The sequence below is a fragment of the Rhodnius prolixus genome, unplaced genomic scaffold, assembly GCF_049639745.1.
Source record: "Rhodnius prolixus isolate KJV_2025 unplaced genomic scaffold, Rpr scaffold_13, whole genome shotgun sequence".
NCBI lineage: Eukaryota > Metazoa > Arthropoda > Insecta > Hemiptera > Reduviidae > Rhodnius > Rhodnius prolixus.
In genome coordinates this window covers 147,168-168,361 of record NW_027411583.1, presented here as the reverse complement: position 1 = coordinate 168,361, position 21,194 = coordinate 147,168, and the positions used below count along the sequence as shown (strand labels likewise).

The 21,194-nt window shown below is 31.4% G+C and overlaps 3 protein-coding genes across 6 annotated transcripts; 2 read left to right on the top strand and 1 right to left on the bottom strand.

Annotated features, from left to right (window-relative positions):
* Window positions 1–17: 17 nt before the first annotated feature.
* LOC141447825 (mitochondrial E3 ubiquitin protein ligase 1-like) lies at window positions 18–8,451 on the top strand. Of its 3 annotated transcripts, none has more exons than XR_012454595.1 (7): window positions 18–204; window positions 290–483; window positions 591–838; window positions 1,605–1,740; window positions 2,096–2,290; window positions 3,458–3,991; window positions 6,302–6,601. XR_012454595.1 is itself a non-coding variant. In XM_074115704.1 (7 exons), the coding sequence occupies exons 1-6, from the start codon at window positions 100–102 to the stop codon at window positions 3,956–3,958; spliced, it is 1,014 nt and encodes a 337-aa protein (XP_073971805.1). In that variant the 5' UTR covers window positions 20–99; the 3' UTR covers window positions 3,959–3,991; window positions 6,629–8,451. The 3 variants fall into 3 exon arrangements, 2 of the variants coding, with proteins under 2 accessions (XP_073971805.1, XP_073971804.1); XM_074115704.1 differs by lacking the exon at window positions 6,302–6,601 and adding an exon at window positions 6,629–8,451 and having other exon boundaries at window positions 20–204; window positions 3,823–3,991; XM_074115703.1 differs by having other exon boundaries at window positions 21–204; window positions 3,823–3,991.
* On the bottom strand, window positions 4,421–11,004 carry Nle (notchless protein homolog 1). Its single transcript, XM_074115698.1, has 11 exons — window positions 10,680–11,004; window positions 10,451–10,611; window positions 9,131–9,267; window positions 8,292–8,468; window positions 8,011–8,201; window positions 7,701–7,824; window positions 6,284–6,415; window positions 6,080–6,197; window positions 5,180–5,283; window positions 4,964–5,090; window positions 4,421–4,890 (listed from the first exon to the last, which is right to left on the bottom strand). The coding sequence occupies exons 1-11, from the start codon at window positions 10,815–10,817 to the stop codon at window positions 4,878–4,880; spliced, it is 1,422 nt and encodes a 473-aa protein (XP_073971799.1). The 5' UTR covers window positions 10,818–11,004; the 3' UTR covers window positions 4,421–4,877.
* Window positions 11,005–11,366: 362 nt separating this feature from the next.
* Window positions 11,367–19,660, top strand: LOC141447821 (folylpolyglutamate synthase, mitochondrial-like). 2 transcript variants are annotated; one of them, XM_074115695.1, is made up of 11 exons: window positions 11,367–11,556; window positions 11,643–11,730; window positions 12,355–12,479; window positions 13,624–13,873; window positions 15,301–15,437; window positions 15,961–16,144; window positions 17,231–17,366; window positions 17,991–18,168; window positions 18,471–18,607; window positions 18,705–18,787; window positions 19,126–19,660. In XM_074115695.1, the coding sequence occupies exons 1-11, from the start codon at window positions 11,519–11,521 to the stop codon at window positions 19,312–19,314; spliced, it is 1,545 nt and encodes a 514-aa protein (XP_073971796.1). In that variant the 5' UTR covers window positions 11,367–11,518; the 3' UTR covers window positions 19,315–19,660. The 2 variants fall into 2 exon arrangements, with proteins under 2 accessions (XP_073971796.1, XP_073971798.1); XM_074115697.1 differs by lacking the exons at window positions 11,367–11,556; window positions 11,643–11,730 and adding an exon at window positions 12,084–12,216.
* Window positions 19,661–21,194: the final 1,534 nt, after the last annotated feature.

The following is a 21,194-nucleotide window of genomic DNA, read 5'->3' as shown; positions in this document are numbered from 1 at the left end:
TTTTAAGGATAACTTAGAACCTACCTTTTTTCTTAAAACTCCTGTCCAAGAGGTTATAAATTATGTAAACTCAACTGATCTTGTCGCTTTCTTAGTAAAATGGATCACTGGGGCGAATTACTCGCTTTAGGAATTGACACAATTATTTTCGGAATATGTAGTAGGCTTTGTATGAAATATAGTTACTCTTTAAATTTGGTGGAAGTAAGTTTTTTTTTTACTTTTATTTCACATTTGCATTTATCGTTGGCACTGATGTAATAATCCAATTATTTTAATTTTTTTGCAGAGAGCTTATAGGCTTGGTATAAATCCCGATTTTAAACAGTTGACTGAAGACGAACGAAGTTATGTTATATTTCAGGGAGATGTTAAAGCAATTAATAAACCAATTAACGGACTGAATACTCCTGATATAACTGGTGTGATACAAAGGCTTACGATAAGAGAACATGCCATAGCGAGAAATGCCTCTGGTTTCTGGTAATTGCCCTTTAAAATTCATTTACCTTACAATATTTCTTACTGTTAAAATGAAACTTTTATTTCAGTTTAAATAATTATTAGCAATAATTTTTCGTTTGTTTTAGGGCAGATCAAAAGAATACCATTCAGGAAACGTACAACATAGTACCTTTTCTGTTGAAACGTGGAAAGATGTCTGTTCATATTCTTGATCCTTTGGGAGCAGAAATTCTAGATCTAGATACGGTACACAATAAATTTGAAAATAGTTCCTTAAGTATTATGGACCATTTAGTAGGATTTTTTAATGGAGTACGGCAACGAGGAATTGAAACTATGGAAGAATTATTAAAGGAAGGATCAGTTATAACAGGTAATCAGAAATTCTCTTCTTATCTCTATTAAATGAAATTTAAGAATAGCAACGTATAAAAATGCCAAACAAATTTAAGAGGACCACAAAACAAAATGTTTTCTGCGCCTCCAGAAAACATTTTAAGAGGAACCACGTGGGCCGCATATCGTGAGACGACCAGCATGTTTAGGTTTTAAAGAAAAGGATAAGGATGATATTGCTCATGCTTGCCTTTTTTTTTTATTGAGAAGAATTTATTGAAAACTTGGTGCCTTCAAGCTGTATCCAGGGGCCCTTCTCTGAATTTCTAAGTCTAATCAAAACGCTGCAGGATATGCTCTAGTGGACTATATTGGTATCACGGAATTTAATCTAGTGCTACAATTGCTTAATTCTTGCATGGTTAAAAACATAATCCGTAAGTTATTAAGTCTTAATTGTAATTTAGATTACACTGTAGCCAAATAAAAGTACGTTTTCAAGAGAAGTTCTAGGAGGAACAGTAGAGCCGGCAATTTGAAATAACCTCTTAATTCACCATTCTCTCCTTAAATATTTAAAATAAAACTGCCTCAAGAAGATTCTGGATAGGTTATTTACCTCTCGAACACCATGCAAGTATTCAAGCTCTTTTAGGGAACCCCAGGTAGAACAAAGAGTCAGCAGATAAACATTCTTTGGTATCATCGATGCCAGTTGTAGAAATAGAGGAGAGCTACCCATGGCCCATTTTTTTCCTGAATAACTTTGCTTAGAATATATTTGTTTTATTTTTATATTTCAGCCATTGGCCAAATATCAGAAGGACTTGATGGTAATATTCAGTTATCTCCCCCGTCACAGGGATACCCGTACTTTATTACGTCTATGCCTGTTTCTTCATTATTACGTAAATTAGAAGAACAGAAAACAACCTACAGGTAAATATTAATGAATACAGTTTTTTTTTTTCAATCACCTTAGGATTAATCTTTAAATTGCTCACTATGTTAACTTTTAAGAAATAAATCTGCCTATTACGTTATATTGCGTGGAGCAATATTTATATTTTGTAATGAGCTATTGCAAATTATAAATTATATGTTTATACTTATTACCGTGATATTGTGTATTATAGTAAGTATGAAATAAAGATTCCTATGTTAAAAAACTCATTTTTTTTCTGGCTTACTTATCAATTACAAAATTAAATTAGTGTGCCTGCCTAGTTTTTACGAGTTCTTAACTACAATTACGGATGCTCAGAATATTTCTAGTTAATTTTTTTTATTCTAGGTGGCTAACACTGTTATTCGGAGGAATCGGTTTCGTTTTAACTGTGATAATTACTAGAAAATGGTGGTTAGATAGACAAGCTAAATTTAGAGAAGAAGAATTGAAAAGAAAATTAGATGCAAGTAGAAAAGAAAGAAGACAAAATGCAAGGACAGGTGATGAAATCCCAGAAAACGAAAGATGTGTAGTTTGTAGGTACGTATTTATTTTGTATACCCTTTTTTTAAAAATGTATTTATGCTTCAAACAAAGGAATCTCGGCTAAAGTTCCTCTCCTTAAAATGTCATGATAATGATTACTTTAGCGATCTCCGCTACTATAGTGGTTGTCCGAACTTTACAGTATTGTAGGAAAACTTGAAAAAGTTCTTTCTTCTCATTCCAGGTTAATTTTTTTGTTTTAGTAAGAATAGGTTGTGTTTAATTTTATTTGGATAATTGATAAAGACCGTATAGATTATACAAAATACTTTAAATACTACATAAATAAATTTGTAAATTTTATTTTGGAAACTTTGTGACTAAGTAATTGCTTCTTTTTTCAGGAGGGGGTTGAGCTTCCAACTACCAATTAGGTAGTAACCTATTGTGCACGGGGGCGGAAGCTCTTAATTTATTATTAACTTCTTTTCTAACAAATAAAACGTTGTTTCGCGCGAGATTTGTAGTGGAAATCTCTAATTTAATTAGTACTCGTAATGTGTATAACCACTGTCCGCCCAAACACCCACCCCTCTTAGAGTTTAATTTTTGAAATAGTTTCTACAGTTATCAAAAACATTTCAGTGTTTAATTATATACATTTTTTTGAGATGCACATAAGTACATGAAAAGGGTTTGCGGGAAGTTCACCGCCAATAAGTTTAGAAATATTACCTCTTTCAAAAAATCTTTGTTTGCAATTGCAGCCTTTAAATTTTTAGCTGAAGGGGCAAATAGTAGCGTATTTAAACAGAAAGTTACGCCTTTGGTAGAATTGCCGTAAAATCATTTGGCCCTTCAAGTATGATCCTCAGCCGAAACCAATTTGAAATTGAGTGTGTCACATTGTTATAATTGAATAAATTGCTTTAATAAAATAAATTCTTACTTCAAACTAAGTAAATTTGGCAATTTTTAGCAGTTCATAACATTCTCTAATTTTGAAATTTATTTACTGCGTTCAAGAGGACCTCGGCCTAGGTCTAAGATGAATAGCAAAGCTTTCGCCTTCGGTCATTGTTTTATTCTATAAGGTATTATATATTCGCTGTTTCTAAATCTGACGCACCCTCTTTTAGGAACCGGATAGTCCTTTCAAAAAAAAAAAAAAAAGACGCTACGATAAAAGTACAGTAATGTAATCGCCATTTTTTTTTTCAGGCGCGCTTTAACGTCCAACTACCGATTAGATTCCTGTGGGCGGAAGGACATTAGTTACTACTATTTTTTGGAACAAATGAAAAGAACTGCGCACGGGATTCGAATTTGGGATCTCTCGCTTACTAATTCACGTTCGTGACCTCCACACCAACACCTGCCCTAACTTTGCAATAGAAAGTCACAACTATATAGCGCTACTACAGATTTAATTGCCAACGTCTATTATTTTTAAATAAAAATCTTTTGCATGTAATAAATAGTAGCCAAGCTGAATTTTTTTGGCCGTCTGACTAACAAATTTCAAGGTACATTTATGCCCATGGTAAAGCTTTTTTTAAAAATGTAATTGTAAATTTTAATTTTAGAGAAAATCCCAAAGAAATAATCATCCTGCAATGTGGCCATGTTTGTATCTGCGAAGATTGTAGCGAAGTTATCACAAACGACTGTCCAGTATGTCGCTCGCCCATAATCTCAAAAGCTGCAGCTTTCATTTCTTAAAAGTATACAAGAATCAAGCTCTCACTACTTCAGGTAAGAATGATTTGTTTTTAAATATACTTGTTTGTTTTGTTTGTTTAGAAAAAATAGGAAGTTAGTAGTTTCACTACTGTTATTGAAGACCTTAACCGACGTCGTTTTTTGCTAATGTTAAGGCTTTCCTTTGTAAACGTCGGTAAATAAAAAGTAATATAGGAGGTCACACCCGAAATACCTATTCTTTCTTTATTCAGTCCTAAATTTTTGAGATTACACTGTGGTAAATGAAATTTCTGTAATTAATGCTGAAATGCGTAGGTTCCATTATGAAACTATTCAGCTTAAGAATGCATTAAGACCAGCTTAATGGGATTCCTTTTTCTGACATCCTAAGCCAAGTTAAAAAAAAAAAACAAATAAAATTAGTATACGGTTTGTTATTTAAAATTAATTTGCCAAATAAACTAAGTCATTAAGAAATGATTGTGTTGTTTCCTGAATAAAAAAATTTATTAAACAAAAACAAGTAATTATTTACTAGCACCCCTCACCATAAAAAGAATATGGTGCGGCACTTCTCCACAATAGCGTACTATTTACAATATGAGCAAAATCTAAGCAATCCAAGAACAAGAGTCCCATTCCGAACATTCTGTTATTGCCATGCAACATCATTCGCTCATAATTCTACGAAATGTTTGAGGTTTCACTCAGAGTAAAGCTATGTTGTTGAAGAGGTGCGCCAGACTCTTAATGTCAATTCTAAAAGTTTAAGGCGAATGATATTGAGATTTTTGAATAGATTTTTTTTTCTTTTTGTTTTGTGATTTTTAAGTGCTCAACTTAAATTCTTTGATCCTTATTTTGAATTTAAAAAAATCACCTCTTCTAATATCAAAAAGCATTATCTTTTCAAAAAAGATTAATTTCCTAGAATCCGTTAATGCTGCCACCTGAAAACCCAAAAAATAATATATAGATTCTAGAAAAGTATTAGGTATTAAAAAAATAATAAAATAAAATTACAGTTTCAAAACTTTATCCTTTCCACCGGAAGCAACTTTATACCCATCCAAAGACCAATCCACTGCAAATACTTCATCCTGATGTCCAGGCAGATCATGTAGTAGTTTTTTGGTTTTCATATCCCAAACTAAAAAGATAGTTTTGTTTAATTTAAAGCAAACATTAATAAATTCAGATTTATTTTCAACAGTACAACATAATAATAATATAATTTGCCTTTAAGTGTAGAATCTGCACTACCACTAACAAGTAAACGTGAATCTGCTGACCAGGATATCATATAAACAGATCGTACATGCCCTCTTAATGTAGTAATGAATCTGTACAAATTAATATTTATTTCAATAATAATTTTTTCTATATATCTATTTGATATTAAGAAATTATAATCTAAACTTATTTCGCGAAGTAAATAAATAGTAATGTTTTATTTCATACGACACAACTTATTTTAAACACGTTTCCCAAGTTAATGTTTAAACAGTTTTCCAAAAATGAGGTCTCTTAATAAAATATTTCTTATAGCTTTCTAACAACATTATAGAAAAAGACATATCGTTTTTGTTTGAATTTTTATTTTAGTGAAAAATGTATTTAGGAATGTTTTAGAGGACGCGGTTTTCTTAAAGAGAATCCTTAATATATTGAAACAGTATAGAATTTACTAACATTCAGAAAACATTCGCAGTTTGGAAAAACCAAATATTTATATTTTTTTAATCATACCGTGAAAAAACAGAGAAGTCTAATTTTAAATGTTCCGTTAAGTGAATTCTTTAAAAGAAAAAGATTAAAAATTATAGCAAACATTTCTGTGCACTTATACTTGGTATGGAAAGCGGCCTGAGAATCAACCAGGAAATAGTAAAGGTCAATATTATTTAACTGAAAATTGATGAAATTCAAAACAAACCAGAACAAAGAAAAAACAGTTCTGACGGTGAAAATCTCAATAATCTACAATATCATTCGATAAATTTTCCAAATAGCGTCAGAATGTAAACTGAAAACTAAGGTATCGGTTAAAAAGTAGGCATTTTATAGCAAAATTTGTATTTGTTCCAAATAAAATGAATTCTAAAACTTTGTAATATATAAAATTGAATAATTACTTACTTCCCAGTTTTACCATCCCAAAGTTTAATTGATTTATCAAAGGAAGCCGATGCAAATATTCTAGTATCGGGAGAAAATTTAACATCGTTGATGAGCTGTTGATGACCAGTCAGTCTGGCTAAAAAAAAAAAAAAAAAAAAAAAACTTTATTGAAAAACAAACTCTAACTATAAATTGTTAATTACAATATTAATAGTCTAATACCTAATGGTTTCTTTTCAGTTTCTGGCTTCCATAAGAAAAGTGTGAAATCATCACTTCCGGACACTAAACGTTCTCCAAACCCCGAACACACTTCTTCATAACGTTTTTTAGCTAACGTTTGCATAGCTAATTCTATAACAATAAACATGGAAAATTATTTCAAAGAATATTTTTAATAATCAAAATAATAATTACCCTCTAGTGTACATAAATGTAATTGTAAATGCTAAAGCTGTACTTATATTTATAAATAATGTATATATCTATAGTTTCGTTTAAAAAATTAAATAGAAATATATTTTCGATTCTAAAATAGAAGTAGTTAATTCTATCAATTTATTTCAGTTCTATGTGAATGTGATGTCAGAGGTGAATCAATACAAGTTCAGAATCACAAAGTAGTTCCAAATCCTTCAGACAACGCCAAAGAAATCAGATAACAACGATGAAGGACGATTGGATGAACGACATTGTTATTTGTTTCAGAAACTAACATAACACAATCAGAGAGCAGCCATTAGTACATGAGAGGGGAGACTACTTGTTTTTATTAGAAGGAAAAGAAAAGAAAAACCTCTTACTTTACAAAGGTGGCCTTTCATTGTAATATTTAAACCAGTACGGAATACTGAAGTTTAGTAGTCAGCGTGAACTTGTATGAAGGAGATTCCCTCATTTGCCCTAGACCTTTTAGTATTTAAGCATAGGGCCTTTTTTACCTGGTTTTTGATTAGAAAAATGAGGTCTACACTAATTTTTGTGCAAAATTTGAGCAACTTTTTTCTTTTCTTTTTTTTATTTACTTTTAATTTTGACAAAGAAAGTATTGCGATACTTAGTCAAAGTATTTCAAAAATGTGAAAGTTTCAAGAGTTAGCTAAGTGCAGCTGGAAGTAATTGTGATTGATGAGAGTGTGAAATGCAAAACTCATGCATGAACAGAAGCAACGTGCATAGAGTTCCAATCGGCAACTGGATTTATATACGAACAACGCACTGATACAGCGGTTATGAAAGCCGTGACTTGAAATTGACTCCAGCAACATCAGAATCTTACTTATCAATCTAGTTAATGATTTTGAAAAGCGAAATTCTAAATTCTACTTATCAAAATCTCTAATTCACTCAAAAGTCACTGGAAGTTAGAGGAAAAAGTTAAGCATAATCTTATGTTAGCGAAGTGAAATTACTGTTAAAAAGGAAGAGTGAGAGAGAGAGAGAGAGAGAGAAAAATAGTTGTTTGTTAAGAACTGAAAGATAAATTCAATCAAAATTTTGTGCGGACAAGCATTTTAGTGGATCTAAACATTTTCATAGACAGAGTACATTAACTGCTAAAAAATTACCTATATTTAAGCTAAATTTGCGAATTGGTAAAATTCGTCTCACCAAGTTAATAATTTTCACAGAAACTTACTATCATTTTGATGTACATGTTCTTCAAATCTGATTGAACTCCCGCTACGAATAATGAAGTCAGTATTTAAAGCAAGCGTGTTAACCCAATGAGCATGTCCCTCCAAAGAACGACACAATACACCCTGCAAAAATTCTCTTACTCATTCAATGAAGTTATATTTAAGTTAAAAAATCTATTGATTTTATAGATTTTCAATTTGAACAATCAATTTATAATCTAGGTCACTTTTAAATAAGAAGAATAAAAGATGAGAGAATTTTAAAAAGTAACAGTAGATAAATATTATACAAGAAATAGATGAGCTTACATCATTTGTTCTCCACACTTTAATGGTTCTGTCCTGGGAGGCAGAATAAAGTAAGCCCGACCCACCCCACTGAAGAGCAGTTACACTTCTAGTATGGCCCGATAAAACTTTTATACATTTTCCAAGTACAACATCCCATATTCTTATATCACAATCTTTAGAACTGCTAGCAAAGTTGCGGCATTCAGCATCTAAAAAAAAAGATTACAACATTTACTGGAGAGACCTTAAACATACATCTGCAGAAATGAACACTATAGAATACTATACAATTACTTTACTTGAGTGAAAAGGTTCCCACGCCAAAGATGTTACCCACTGCTTATGTCCAATCATTGCAGGTCCAATTTGTTTGCCAGTATTTGGATCCCATGCTAATATAACACCATTTTTGCAGGCAGATATTAATTTTTCTGAATCAGGAGACCAAGCAATACAAAGCACCCAATTTTTGTGCCCTAAAACAAAAATAAATAAATAAATAAATATCCTTTGATCTTGTTGAATAAATATCTTCAAGCATCTAGTTTAAATTCTTAAATAATTTCTCTTATTTTAAAGTACACAGTTTTGAAAGACGAAGTTAGAAATAGTTTTGAACTTTGTTTTCTGTACACTATGCGGATTTATTTTTCGAACAGATTCCACATTAGTTAATACACCGTGGAAATAATCTATATCATGTGACAGTTTAGAAAATGAGAATTAAGTGTAGCTTCCGAATCCGCCTAAAACAAATTTTTCTGAATATTTTGTCCTTTAGACTATATGGCGACCAAATAAAAAAAAAATCCAGATAGCTTCTTAGAAGACCATAATACAAAATTAGATGTCATAAAGTGCGTAAAGCTAAAATCTTTCGAAGAATAAAGCCAAACTTCTCACTGATCTAATCAATGGTCTATCAACAGGAAGCCAAGAGGCAAATTTTTTTTTCAAATCCACCTTAACTGCAACAACCACAAGTGAATTGTAGTTAGCTATTACATGTCTGCAACTCGTGGTTTACTTGTTACCATACTATTCATTTCTTAAATAAATTAATTTTAATATAAGTGTGAATATTACAATTAATTATTGTTAAACAAAATAAGAGGAACTAAACTGGAAACCCAAATACCTTTACATGTGAAATGTGGTGTTTGCGTCGAAACATCCCAGAATCTGACGGTTGTGTCCCCTGAGCCACTAGCTAATTTTTCTCCAGCTGGACTAAATTTGACTGAAATCACAGCTTCTGCATGGCCTGGCATAGAACTGACAAAATCACATTAAAATTGTATAAGCTAATATTGAAAATTTTGCTTAGTGATACAATCAGAATAATTTTTCTCAGAACAATTTATGAGTTGAGCTATCTTTTAAAGACTCCAAAACTGCTAAAATTCATAATAGTATAACAAGACAAGGAACGAATATCAGTTTAAAAAGTAATAAAGCATAAATGAAGAAAAATAATTTATGAAGAGCAATGTTAACGATGTAAATTAATTTCTTTTCTTTTTTTTTGGCCTTCTGAACGCGCAGATTAGCCAAAATTAATTTCGTAAGGGAATGTATGATTTTATAAACGATTTTACTGTCTGTGAGAGTGGTTTTTGTTCCTAACATTTGAAACAGATAATTTAAAATACTGTACGCGATTAAGCTTGTATAAGTTCACCTCATGGTGGCAATTTAACCATTTCTTTAAAGATTGATATGATTACACTTACCTAGCCTGATATTTAATACCAATAAAAATGGAGTAGGATGTTTAATGCAGCAAGGTGAGGTGTTCAAGTACGCGTCTATAGGCCTATAGAATTCTAAATCCCTACTACAAATTCACACTTTCAGTAGACCTCGTCTTTTAACAAACTCAAATATTTAGCAAGCAATGCTCTTTTGTTCTAAGCAATTTACTTATTTCGTCATATGTAAATATACCTCTAATAATGTAACTTCAAGGTATTACGACCGATACTAATTATTCAGTAATTTTCACCTAATATTCTATTCGATACTAATTTCTTAAAAAGTAAAAACGACTAGTTTTTATATTCCGATATGTAATACTATAAAGTACTAATAAAAAATGCGTTTGTTTTTTATTTTATGATTTAAGGCGCGTCTACATCTGAGGTTATTGCCGCCCGGAGCTTTTTTCAATGCACTTCCAGCCTCCGGACAGAGTTCTCTCGTTACAGACATCATTTGACAGTGAGCTGTAAGAAGCTGCTAGGAAGAGAAAATCTAAGGGCCAGCAGCTGGATTCGAACCCGGGACCTCCGCGTGGAAATCCAATACGCTATTCCCTTCCTTAATATGCGTTTATTGTATAAAAACTGTTTTTTATGAAATAGAAATTCAAGTTATACATACACAATGAGCGTGATCCAATGTCCCTAAAATATATTTTTGACACCAACAACAATAAAAAATGTAGGTAGAAACAAACCTAGTACATCGAGTAACAGCTTGTACTTTAAACACAGATTGCTGTTGATATATAATTTCAACCACATCTTCCGTACTAAACTTGTCAGTTTTCAGAACATTATCTAGTGATTTGATTACCTCTTCATCATTAACAAAAAATGTATACGGCGTTAATTCATCCTATAAAACAGAAATAATGTAAAATGACAGCTTCACGTCCATAACAGTAAAATTCTTTTATTAATTACCTGATCTAATAAATTGTTGCAAATATTTGCTAGTTGGTCAACTGTGACATTTATTGGTAGATCAATTAAACTTTCAACTTCTTCCCCTGAGTCAGCTTTAAATCTTGCCAATATTCTTCGTTCAGTTTCCACTTCCATTTTTATACAAGCAACAAAAATTGTTTCTATCTAAGTAAAGCACGTTTTCTAGAAATTAGCCGATTAAAAAAAAATATTTGTTTAAAGTTGATACGATAAAGCACTACTTTCTCAGCACCACCTATCGTCTCTTGGTAAGAAACCCACAAGCACACTGCATTATAGTGCATAGCTCCACACCTGCTCGACCTAAACCAAGGAGGTTACACTTCAAGCTAAGAGTTTTATTATTTAAATTTTGTTAAAAATTATTACCGAACTTAAATAAGATCATTTCCTACCAATATTCTATTAAGCAAATTATTATTTTAAAAATATAATTATAAAACAAAAATACTTTTGGTATCTTCTAGTAAACATTGTTTAATTGCAAAAACTTGTTAATTTTTTTAGGTCTTTGTTATATAAACGTTGAGAATAAACATTTGATTTTTTTTTTCACTGAACATTGTCAAGTCGTAGAAGTTCATTTGAAATTAAACTTTTCATCAGCCTTAAACCGCGGGAAATGGAGTTTTTATTTTAAACGTTATATTTCTTGTTTCAAAGAAAGCGTTGATACAAAATTCTGAATCAGGAATTTTCCACGTTGTAATAATACCAGTTTCATTTTACTAAAAATTGGGAAACATTGTCACTAAATCTGAAATAGCTTACAATGATGCAATGCTTATTAATGAAACCTTCTATCTGCCCGCCAAATGAGAAGTATTTGCACAAGAACGTTTTTAAAGGAATTGTACGTTTTAGTTTAAAATTCAAGTTTATTAAGATTTTTGGTTGTTGATATATTTCTTTAGAATAACTTTATGGTTTATTCTGCAGCAAAAGATACAAGATGACCAGAGCCAGTCAAAGTACTCTCAGATTTAGTCTTAAATCACACGTTTCCAAAGAACTGCAAGCTTATGAGGTTGGTATTTTTCTGAAACTTGTTTTGTTTTTTTGTATAATAAGATTCTAATTATTTATAATGAATGGATGTATCAACTTATACCTGAATAAATAGAAAACCGGTTAACTTAATTTACAAAAAGTATCGATGTTCCAGCAAAACTAAAACGAAAGAAAACATAGAATCAGAAGTACATGAATTGAGCTGTAAAGAATTTGAAATAATGTCAGTAAGGGTCAAAATAACAAGTGAGTAAGAACCCTTACTACTTCAAGGGTACACTATAGACTGACTTTACTAGAATATACTATAGTCGTACTGGCTAGAATAGAACTGTACCCAAAAAGTTACATATACAGGGCCTGCAGGTCAAGGGTATTTGTGTTTGATAGTAAAATCCAGTATTAAACTAGATTATTTTTATCAATGACAGTTGTCCACTTATGAGATAATGTTATGACCTTTGAATAGCATGTGCAGGCCATGTTAAGACGTATTTTTCATGTAATGTTTCTTAGTATCAAAATTCAGTTTCAGTTTGCTTACTAAATGTTTTGATTGTAATTTAATGGATTAGTGGTAATTTATTTTAATTGAAATCGAGATTTATTTATTATGACTCATTCAAATCATCGGTTGCAGGAAGCTGTAAATGCACTCAACAAACTACAAAATAATTCAAGCGTGATTCGTGAGTCCGTTCTTAAAGGTGAAAAAAAGTTACGACAATCGCTAAATGTTCAGCTTACCAATAAATATCTCAACAGGTACGAATGATGATTTTAATAGCTCATGTATACATTTTTAGAATAACTGCACTAGCATTTGTACTTTGTTTTTGTGTTAAAATGTAATGCTTCCACTAAAAAGAATGTTAAGTGCTTAAATCTTTTTAGGGCAAAAAATAGAAATACTTTTTTGTTCACAGCAGATCATTGTGATCTCTCTAAAGATTTTCTAAGGAAGTAAATATATTAAAAAAATGATATAATTTTTGCTTATTTTCCCTTAATTCTGGTAAAGAAACTTTTGGAACATATCGAATATTTAATTAAAATTTTTCATTGGAAATTAGAGTCTTAAGGTCCCTTCCCCCCCCCCCAAATAACTTTTTAGAAAATTACTTTGTGTGGAAATAATGTCATAAGTACGAAAAATCTTATAAAGCCGAAAATGATTTCGGTTGGACACCCAGAGGTTCCAAATGTATGTACCTTAGCGATAAAAAATTCCTGGGACAGAATTAATTTTTTGATGAAATGATTTTTCACTTTTCTGACATTTAAAAAAAGGGTACTTTTCCGTTAGCCGGGCGCTAATGTCGCTAATTGTGAACCAAACGCGAGCCAAGTCAACGGAATAAAAGTCGAAAACGTTCAACTATAAACAAATATTAATGAATTGTAAAGAAAACAGTTTTACCAAAACTGTTTTTCGCTTGCGCCCGGCTAACGGAAAAGTACCAAAAAAAAGTATTCCTTTTTAAATTAGGTATATACATTGCAATATATTCAGTTAATTTTATGTGAATCTGGGGAAATTTGTGTTGTCATTCGTGCTGGATTAAAAATGTCTTATGGGCAGTTGGTTCTTACAGTTACTTCTTTTGTTGGTACTTACAATTTTATTCTTTTATGTGATAGCAAACAATAGCCAATAAATTTGAAATTTAATGAACTTTTTCTGCTTACCGCAAGGTGGGATCAATCTCCAAAAATGTTAAACGGACTTCTGTGGTTAACGATATCGTCTAGTTTTGTAAGTTTAAATTGCTGTCATTTAAACAACTTTAGCTTTTGAAATCCACAATTTTACGCCTGCGTTTTTCTTGTAATGAATTAATGTCTTGTTTTTCCTAAATGATTGATTTAAGTCATTAAATTATAAGTTTGAAGGTGTAATTTTTATTAGATGCGGAGTCGATGTTGAAGATTTTGAACGACGTATTGGTGTGATACATGTGACCGGTACAAAAGGTAAAGGCACGACTTGTGCATTATGTGAGTCATGTCTTCGTGCTCATGGATTCAAAACTGGCCTTTTTACTTCCCCACATCTCGTCAATGTCACAGAAAGAATACGAGTTAATGGAAACCCACTTACTCCAGACCAGTTTGTTAAACATTTCTGGGAAGTGTTCAATGTCCTAGAAAATAATAAGGTACGTTTGCAAATTTATTTATTTTTTTAGCAAGTGCGAAAACAATAAATACATAATTGAAAATGCACCGATAGCTTGAACAAAAAATACAAACTTTTTTAAACTTTTAGCCTTAAATATTGAAACCTTTGTTGGCAGTAGCCAGAGGACAAATTTTGAAAAAGCTACTTTGTTTCGATAAAGTGTTAATTTGCTATTGAATTTCGTGATTTAGTAGAATTTGAGTTGGATCGATGGAGATGGAGGAATGGTTGAACATTAATGTATAAGGAGCTTGTAGACATTTGCTGAGACAGCAGCCGCCTGATGGGATTAGTAGAGATAACTTTGGCGCGGATAGTAGAGGTCAGCAACAGTAGCAGGAATAATGGCAACAAAACTAAGCTCTGTACTAATGTGATTAGGTTAATTCTAAATGTTCAGATTAACTGAGCGTTGACAAGGTCTTCAGATTTTATTTGTAATTTAAAAACAGTTTTATAGTTATATCTTGATTTTATTCGTCGAAGCACGCTTATTTATTGTATTCCATAGTTATCAGTGAGGAAGTGTGTGTGTGTGTGTGTGTGTGTATGTATGTGTTATTCGAAATTGATATTGAATCGAAAATATATTATTTCATTTTTTTTTTACAAAATGTTTTTAAGATTCAATAACATTTTGAATAACACACATACAAGTACATACCTTGTAACCTTCCTCACTCATTCAGCAAGTGTAGTGTGAGACAGAAACATAAGTAAAGTCAAATCTCAGCATCACATTGATTAATCTATCTCTAATGATAAATGAAAATCCAAAACCGTTCAGGGATACAATAAGCATTCATGTTACGACGGAAAAAATTAATGGCATCAGGCATTAAGGGCATAACCATATTTCATAGTTTTATACATACATACATATACATACCTGTATATATATACTTCGAATTTATAAGAAGATAAACTTTAGTAAAGCTATAGCAAAAGATATGTTTATTTTGTGCGGGATGCAGATTCCTAGGGTTTTAGAATTTCAGGATATAAAGTTACGTGGCGAAACGAACATTTAGTTCTTCTCTTGTTAATCGTGTAAGGGCAAATAATGGGCTAGCCACTTATTTCTTTAGGGGTCTTGGACTATAGCCAAGGAGGTCGTCTTAAAAAAACTTACACAAATTCTCATTGTTGGCAAAATTTACAATCCTTTTAGTCCAGGGTAATTTGTGCAACGTTGTGGGTTTGTTAGACCCTTAGACATTGTTTTATGATGATTCTTTTTTTTTTTTTTAAATCAACTCATGATGGACAGTTTTTTAAATCGCATTCAAGTTATTCCTTTTAAAATTTCTTAGTTTTTTCAAAAGCCGCTCAAATACGATTATATTAAATATTTTTCTTAACATTTTATATTTATTCCTTTAATGAATTGTTTATGTAGTGCAGGATGACGAAGGTGACATGCCCTCTTATTTCAAGTTCCTCACAGTAATGGCTTTTTCCGTATTCTTGAAAGAAGGTGTGGAAATAGCTATTGTTGAAGTTGGCGTTGGTGGAGAATTAGATTGCACTAATGTTTTCAGGTAATTATTGCTGTAAGTTAGGTGCAAAGAACATAATAAATTATTTATTATGATTTTAATTTATTTTTTTTAATAGGACCAAACCTAAAAAATATCTTTTTTTCCCAGCTTTTCGCCACTTCAAGGTATTTTTAATAAGTGTTTGATTGTCTTAAAATGTATGTTTATGTAAAATTCGTTTCATTCGAATGAACTCTTTATATTAACAAATGGCTAATTTGCGTTGTACAATAAGGCAAAACAAAAAAAAAACTCCTTTGATTAACAATTGCGAAGTACATTCTAGTCTTCGGTTCGTTTACAAGGAAACAATAAATCTTAAAATGTAAGTGGTAATTTCAATTTTAAAGGATGCACACAGTATCCTAAAAAATAAAAATTCTTTCATGAAAACTTAATCCAGAGTTTTTTTATTCTTCTGTAAATTAAACTTTCAACATGTGCCATCAAATCTCAGAATTTTTGTTTTTTAATGGAAATTAATTAAGCAATTAAATAATTTTGTAATAATTATTTTATTTAGGCGTACCCCAGTAGTCGGAATAACCTCGTTAGATCTTGATCACACAAATTTGCTGGGCGACACGATAGAAAGTATAGCCTGGCAGAAGGCCGGTATTATTAAGCCAGGGAGCCGAACTTTTACTGTACAAGGTCATGATTCTTCCGCTTTCAAAGTTTTACAAAAGAGGTCAATTGAAAAAAAGGTAATAGCTTAATACGTAATTGTAGACTTATTTTCTTATTTCTAATTTAAAATTATTCAATCCTTGGGCCCTTTCTGACATGTGCATGTTTGAAAAGAATAACTCAAAATTAAATATTAAAAAAGAAAGAACTCAGTGCGAAGAGATATATGTGTTAACCATCTTTAATTTTTCCACGATACGCCCTGGGACATAATGGAGTTCAAATCATTCTGACAAACTTCCTTTTGAAAGTATGTTCCGCTGTTTATATACCTTATTAGAACGTTTTAGTTTTAAATTTAATTTGCTTCATAATTTAATTAATAATTATATAGAGTTCAATTTACCAATCATTAGTCCTCAACAGTTTCCACTTTACTTTCTTTTAGTTAATTCAGGAATCAGGATTGACTGCTGAAAGTTTCAGTAATCTTTCATTTATTTCCAGGATTACAAGTCACGATCTGTAAAAACTAACCAATTGAAGGCTGTTATTCCACACATAATGGCGGATTTCTGACCAAAGCTTTGTCTTAAGAACCAGAGGAACTTTTCCTCTACCTAGCGACGGACTCTTGAGTTTTTCTTATTGTGTTAAGCATTTTAATCTCAGAGTATTTCTTTTGCTTGACAAATAATTTTGGCTTAGTAGGCGATCTGCTCGTTGCATATGTTACATGTTGTGTGAAACAGATAATGCTACTATCAAAAGGATCTCTCTTTTCTTTGCCATCTCTTAATTCTGAAAGCTATAAATCCAAAAATGGCGAAACAGCAAGTCTTTGCATTTTTTTTAAATTTAAAACAGATGAATGAGCAAAAGTAATTGTTAGAATACAATTAATAGGTACCAAAATCAAAATATCTTGAGGAATAGATCAGTTCAATGTTTGGTTACTGGATTTCTAAAGGGAGATCTTGGATTCAAATCCAGCTGCCTGCCCTTAGATTTTCTTTTCCATTGAGCTTCTTGCAGCTCATTGTCTGGCGATGGACAGTAATATCTGTTACAAGGAGGCCGGCAGTGCTCTGATAAAGACTCCGGGTGCCAGTAACCTCAGATTTCGACCCGCTTCAAACAAAAATATGTATTTCTTCTTCCAGTCTGCACTGACTGTAGTGCCTTCTTTGGAACAGTACCAAATGGATACCTCAATGATGAGTCCTGTTGTAAAATTAAACGCATCGTTGGCATTACAATTAACTCATGCAATCATAAATTGGAAGAAGGGAACTGACAGTATGTAACTTTTTATACATTACTTTTTTTCTGTTGTTTCTGCAATTTTAATAAAATTTATACTAATAAAATAATTTTGAATTCAACTAACCAATACTAACATTAATTTATTACTGTTAAACGCCGCACCATGTTTAACTGCCTTACCCTGCTTTCTGTTCAGTTCATTTGTTATTTTTATTAAACGTAAATATGTTATAATATATTTAATAAATATTATCTAGCCAACCATTTAAGTATGCAAAATATGCGGTTTATACAAACTTTTAATATCTAGTTGTTGTTTGGCTTAGTAATTTGATACTTTATTAAAAGTTGGTAATTGTGTATTTTTTGAAATAATGATTCACTTTGCCCTGCTGCTTCTGTAGTATTATTTTAATTCAATGTTTGGTTTAAATTTACTTATATTTTTTTACAAATGTGGACGTTCATTTCTTAGTGGATTTTGTACTTGTTCGTGATAGTTTTGTTTTTAAGAATTTTCTACCCGTACGTTGAATTATCCTTAAGTAACGAGTCTTTGCTTTAAATTGTAAAAGGCACGTGGATGATGGTTATTATTTTTTCACTGTTTTTTAAACTACAACTGTTGCAATAGTAAACATGATTATTTTTCTACAGGCATAGTGCCTATCATTGGAAAAGTGGATCAACATACCCAAAGAGGTCTGCTAACTTGTTGGTGGCCTGGTAGGTGTCAGATAATTCCATTTGGAAATTTTACTTTCTATTTAGACGGTGCTCATACAACACATAGTGCGATTATTTGTGCTCGCTGGTTTGATTCAGCTGCTCCAAGGTTTGGCTTTTGATGCTATCAAATTTTATTTAAACTTCTTAAATCTCAAGAAAATAAAATTTACAATGATTTTTCTATGTATCTATTAAGCCAAGAGTTCAAATGAATACGTCAATTTTGTACTGCCTTACTTTAGGCATTTTTTAAATTTTTATCGCTTTTAATATATATACATCTTTGATTTGTAAAATTAATACAAATAAGTATTTCAGTATTTTATAATTTATAAACTTTATTTTACGTCATCTGCTTTTTAAACTGTCAAAATTTTACTTGTAATGCATAATTTTATTACTCTACAGAGATGAAAAGCGTTTTTTATTATTCAACTGTACCGGAGGTCGTGATCCTTATTCAATGTTACAACATTTGAAGAAATGTTGTTTTAATCTTGCAGTATTCTCAACAAATTATACTACATCTAATGGATCTCCTTGCGGTATTTTTTTTTTTTTTAATTTTCATATTTCAAATTTTAACAGTAGTAAAAAATAAATTACAAGTAACTTTAATGGAATAATATCTATTTGTTTTAGATATCGTTGCTGTTGGAGCAAAGGCAAGTGACATGTTGAGCAAATGTGAATTCAATAAAAATGTTTGGCAGCAACTGTTACAGGTACTCGTAAATTTTTTATTATTTATTTGTATCACCTTACTTGATATTATTAAAAAAATAATTAGACTCTGATGAGAGGAAGGGCTTAAGTAGCTCTGTATTAAGAGGACAGAAGTCCAGCTGCCTGCCCACAGATTTCACTTCCTGGGAGCTCTTCTTAGGTCTCTTCCCTCAGTACAAAGTCCGTCTGCGATCGTTAAATAAACTAAAGATAAATTAAAGATCATTAAATAGAAAACAATGGTAAGGTCGGTGACTGTAATGAATTTATTAGAGATAGACTCCAATCTATATTTTCAATTTATAATTTGACTTTTTATTATTTGAAATTATTACAGGTTAAAGAAGGTTTTGATAAATGTGAATGCATAGTGGCAGATTCAGTGACACAAGCGCTAGAAGTGTTCCAAAAAACTCAATCAACAAATGAAGATTGTCATGTATTGGTAACTGGTTCCCTTCATCTTGTCGGCTCTACTCTGGCAGTTCTTAATGGGTGTACAGATTGGCGAACGAATGGTTACTAATTTTGTTAAAATTTAATTAAATTTATTAACTTGTATAGTATTATTATTATTCCATCCGGTGAAGGTTTTCATAATTTGAATATTTTAATTATTAATTGTCTCTATTGTGATTATTTATATATTTTTTTTAATTAATTATTAAAAGTAGGTTATATCACTAATACATCACTAACCAAAAATATTGTGAGAAGTATTAGAAACCAATTAAGTTAAATTCTTTTCTTCCTTAATTACAATGTACTTATTTTTTAAATAAATGTTAAGTGCTGGCCTGCATCAAGTTAATATCTTGAAAATATTGTATAAAGTACTGTGTAAAATGATAAAACGATTTTTCATATTGTTATTTTGATTATAATTTATTTTCCTCTCTGAATTAGAAAATTATCACATTTATTGAGTTGGAGAATATTAGGAAAGGACTTAAAAGATTTTTAGATGCCTAAGAAAAAAAGTGTTATGAACACCCGAACTTCTGTTGCTGCAAGAAATTTAGTTAAATTGTTTAGAAATTTAGAACTATAAGAACTACACTAATAAGATGGGTGCCTTCAAAATACATGTTCACTCTAATTATTGGGTCCATCACCGGACAGGAAGCTATAAGAAGCTTTAGGAAGAGAAAATGAAAGGACCAGTAGCTGGGTGTATGTCCACTAAAACGAATCCAAAGGTGGAACGAGTTGATTCAAATACCTATTTAAAAAAACAAGTGATTCCTCTCAAAAGATTAAGGCAAATTAAAGTGAAAATAATTAATACTGATATTACTTAAATGTTTTGCTGAAATACAATTTTTAACTGACTTAAGGTTACCGTGTCACTGAACAATTCCAACTCGTAAAATCAATCCACACCACCATAAAAAGCTGGCAAGCTTAAAATACTGATGCTTGGAGACCGGCGTAAGTTCGAAGATTTTTTTAGAAGACTCAATAATTCTATTATAAAATTGTTTATTATTTTGGTTATTTCTTAACACTATGTCCAAAGCCCTGTGTTAGCTGCACTGTACGTTAATTTATATGTAAAATTAAGTTGACAATATTAAATAAAATTGCATAATGAACGTTTGTTACATACGAACAAGCTGATTCAATAAAGGCAGCAGAGGTTTTGGAACGATTGAAAAACTCCGGTTGGCCAAGTGGTATTCTATACTCTCGATTTAATAAATAAATAAAAAACTGGTTCAAGTCAAGTAGTACAAAAGATGCATGAAGAAGTAGTCAGTAAAGTTAGACATTTTAGACTATAGATTAAATTTGGGCGGCCTCAAGGCCTACGCCACCGCGACCCCTATGGATCTATTGTGGCTCCCCGACTTGAGAGCTCACCCTCCAGACCCGTCCGCTTAATCAGACTCTTAATTCTGGAAAGCGGCTCCTGGGTAAAGCTCTCAGGCCTTGGTTTTTCCTCCCTGAGAAGTAACATCCTTAGCCATACAAGCCCCTTACACTGACACAACACGTGCAGTGCCGTTTCCTCTTCTTACTGACAGAACCTACAAAGGCTATCATCTGCCAGGCCCACAAAATTATTCTGAGTCAGATTTCGACGACGTGGTGAAAAAACTCAAATTTCCGACTTGAACTTGATAAATATGTACATTTCAGCAGAGGAAGTTATTCTATCATCGTTTATATTTATTGGCCATAAAAGTATACTGGCAATTTTTATGCGAAAATGCGAGTGTAAGGGGTTGACCCATGTTGGTTTAGTGAATGGTATGCTTGTGAAGTCCAAGTATGAAAAATTTTGTTGGAGATTCTCAGAAAGGTGGCCTCGCCAAAACTTGGTCCGAACCATTATTTGAAAAGTCATTTTTGATTAAAGATTGAAATTAAATAAATTCGGTGACTAAAATGATAGTTCAATTA

What these genes read in the sequence shown, in the direction of transcription:
- LOC141447825 (XM_074115704.1), top strand. Translation starts at nt 100, where the DNA reads ATGGATCACTGGGGCGAATTACTCGCTTTAGGAATTGACACAATTATT. An exon ending in AGAAATGCCTCTGGTTTCTG is followed by an intron (nt 484 to 590) that starts GTAATTGCCCTT and finishes CGTTTGTTTTAG; the next exon opens with GGCAGATCAAAAGAATACCA. An exon ending in GAACAGAAAACAACCTACAG is followed by an intron (nt 1,741 to 2,095) that starts GTAAATATTAAT and finishes TTTTTATTCTAG; the next exon opens with GTGGCTAACACTGTTATTCG.
- Nle (XM_074115698.1), bottom strand. Translation starts at nt 10,817, where the DNA reads ATGGAAGTGGAAACTGAACGAAGAATATTGGCAAGATTTAAAGCTGAC. An exon ending in TGGGATGGTAAAACTGGGAA is followed by an intron (nt 5,284 to 6,079) that starts GTAAGTAATTAT and finishes TAATTTGTACAG; the next exon opens with ATTCATTACTACATTAAGAG. An exon ending in TGCAGATTCTACACTTAAAG is followed by an intron (nt 5,091 to 5,179) that starts GCAAATTATATT and finishes CTATCTTTTTAG; the next exon opens with TTTGGGATATGAAAACCAAA.
- LOC141447821 (XM_074115695.1), top strand. Translation starts at nt 11,519, where the DNA reads ATGAGAAGTATTTGCACAAGAACGTTTTTAAAGGAATT. An exon ending in ACCAATAAATATCTCAACAG is followed by an intron (nt 12,480 to 13,623) that starts GTACGAATGATG and finishes AATTTTTATTAG; the next exon opens with ATGCGGAGTCGATGTTGAAG. An exon ending in GATTGCACTAATGTTTTCAG is followed by an intron (nt 15,438 to 15,960) that starts GTAATTATTGCT and finishes TATTTTATTTAG; the next exon opens with GCGTACCCCAGTAGTCGGAA.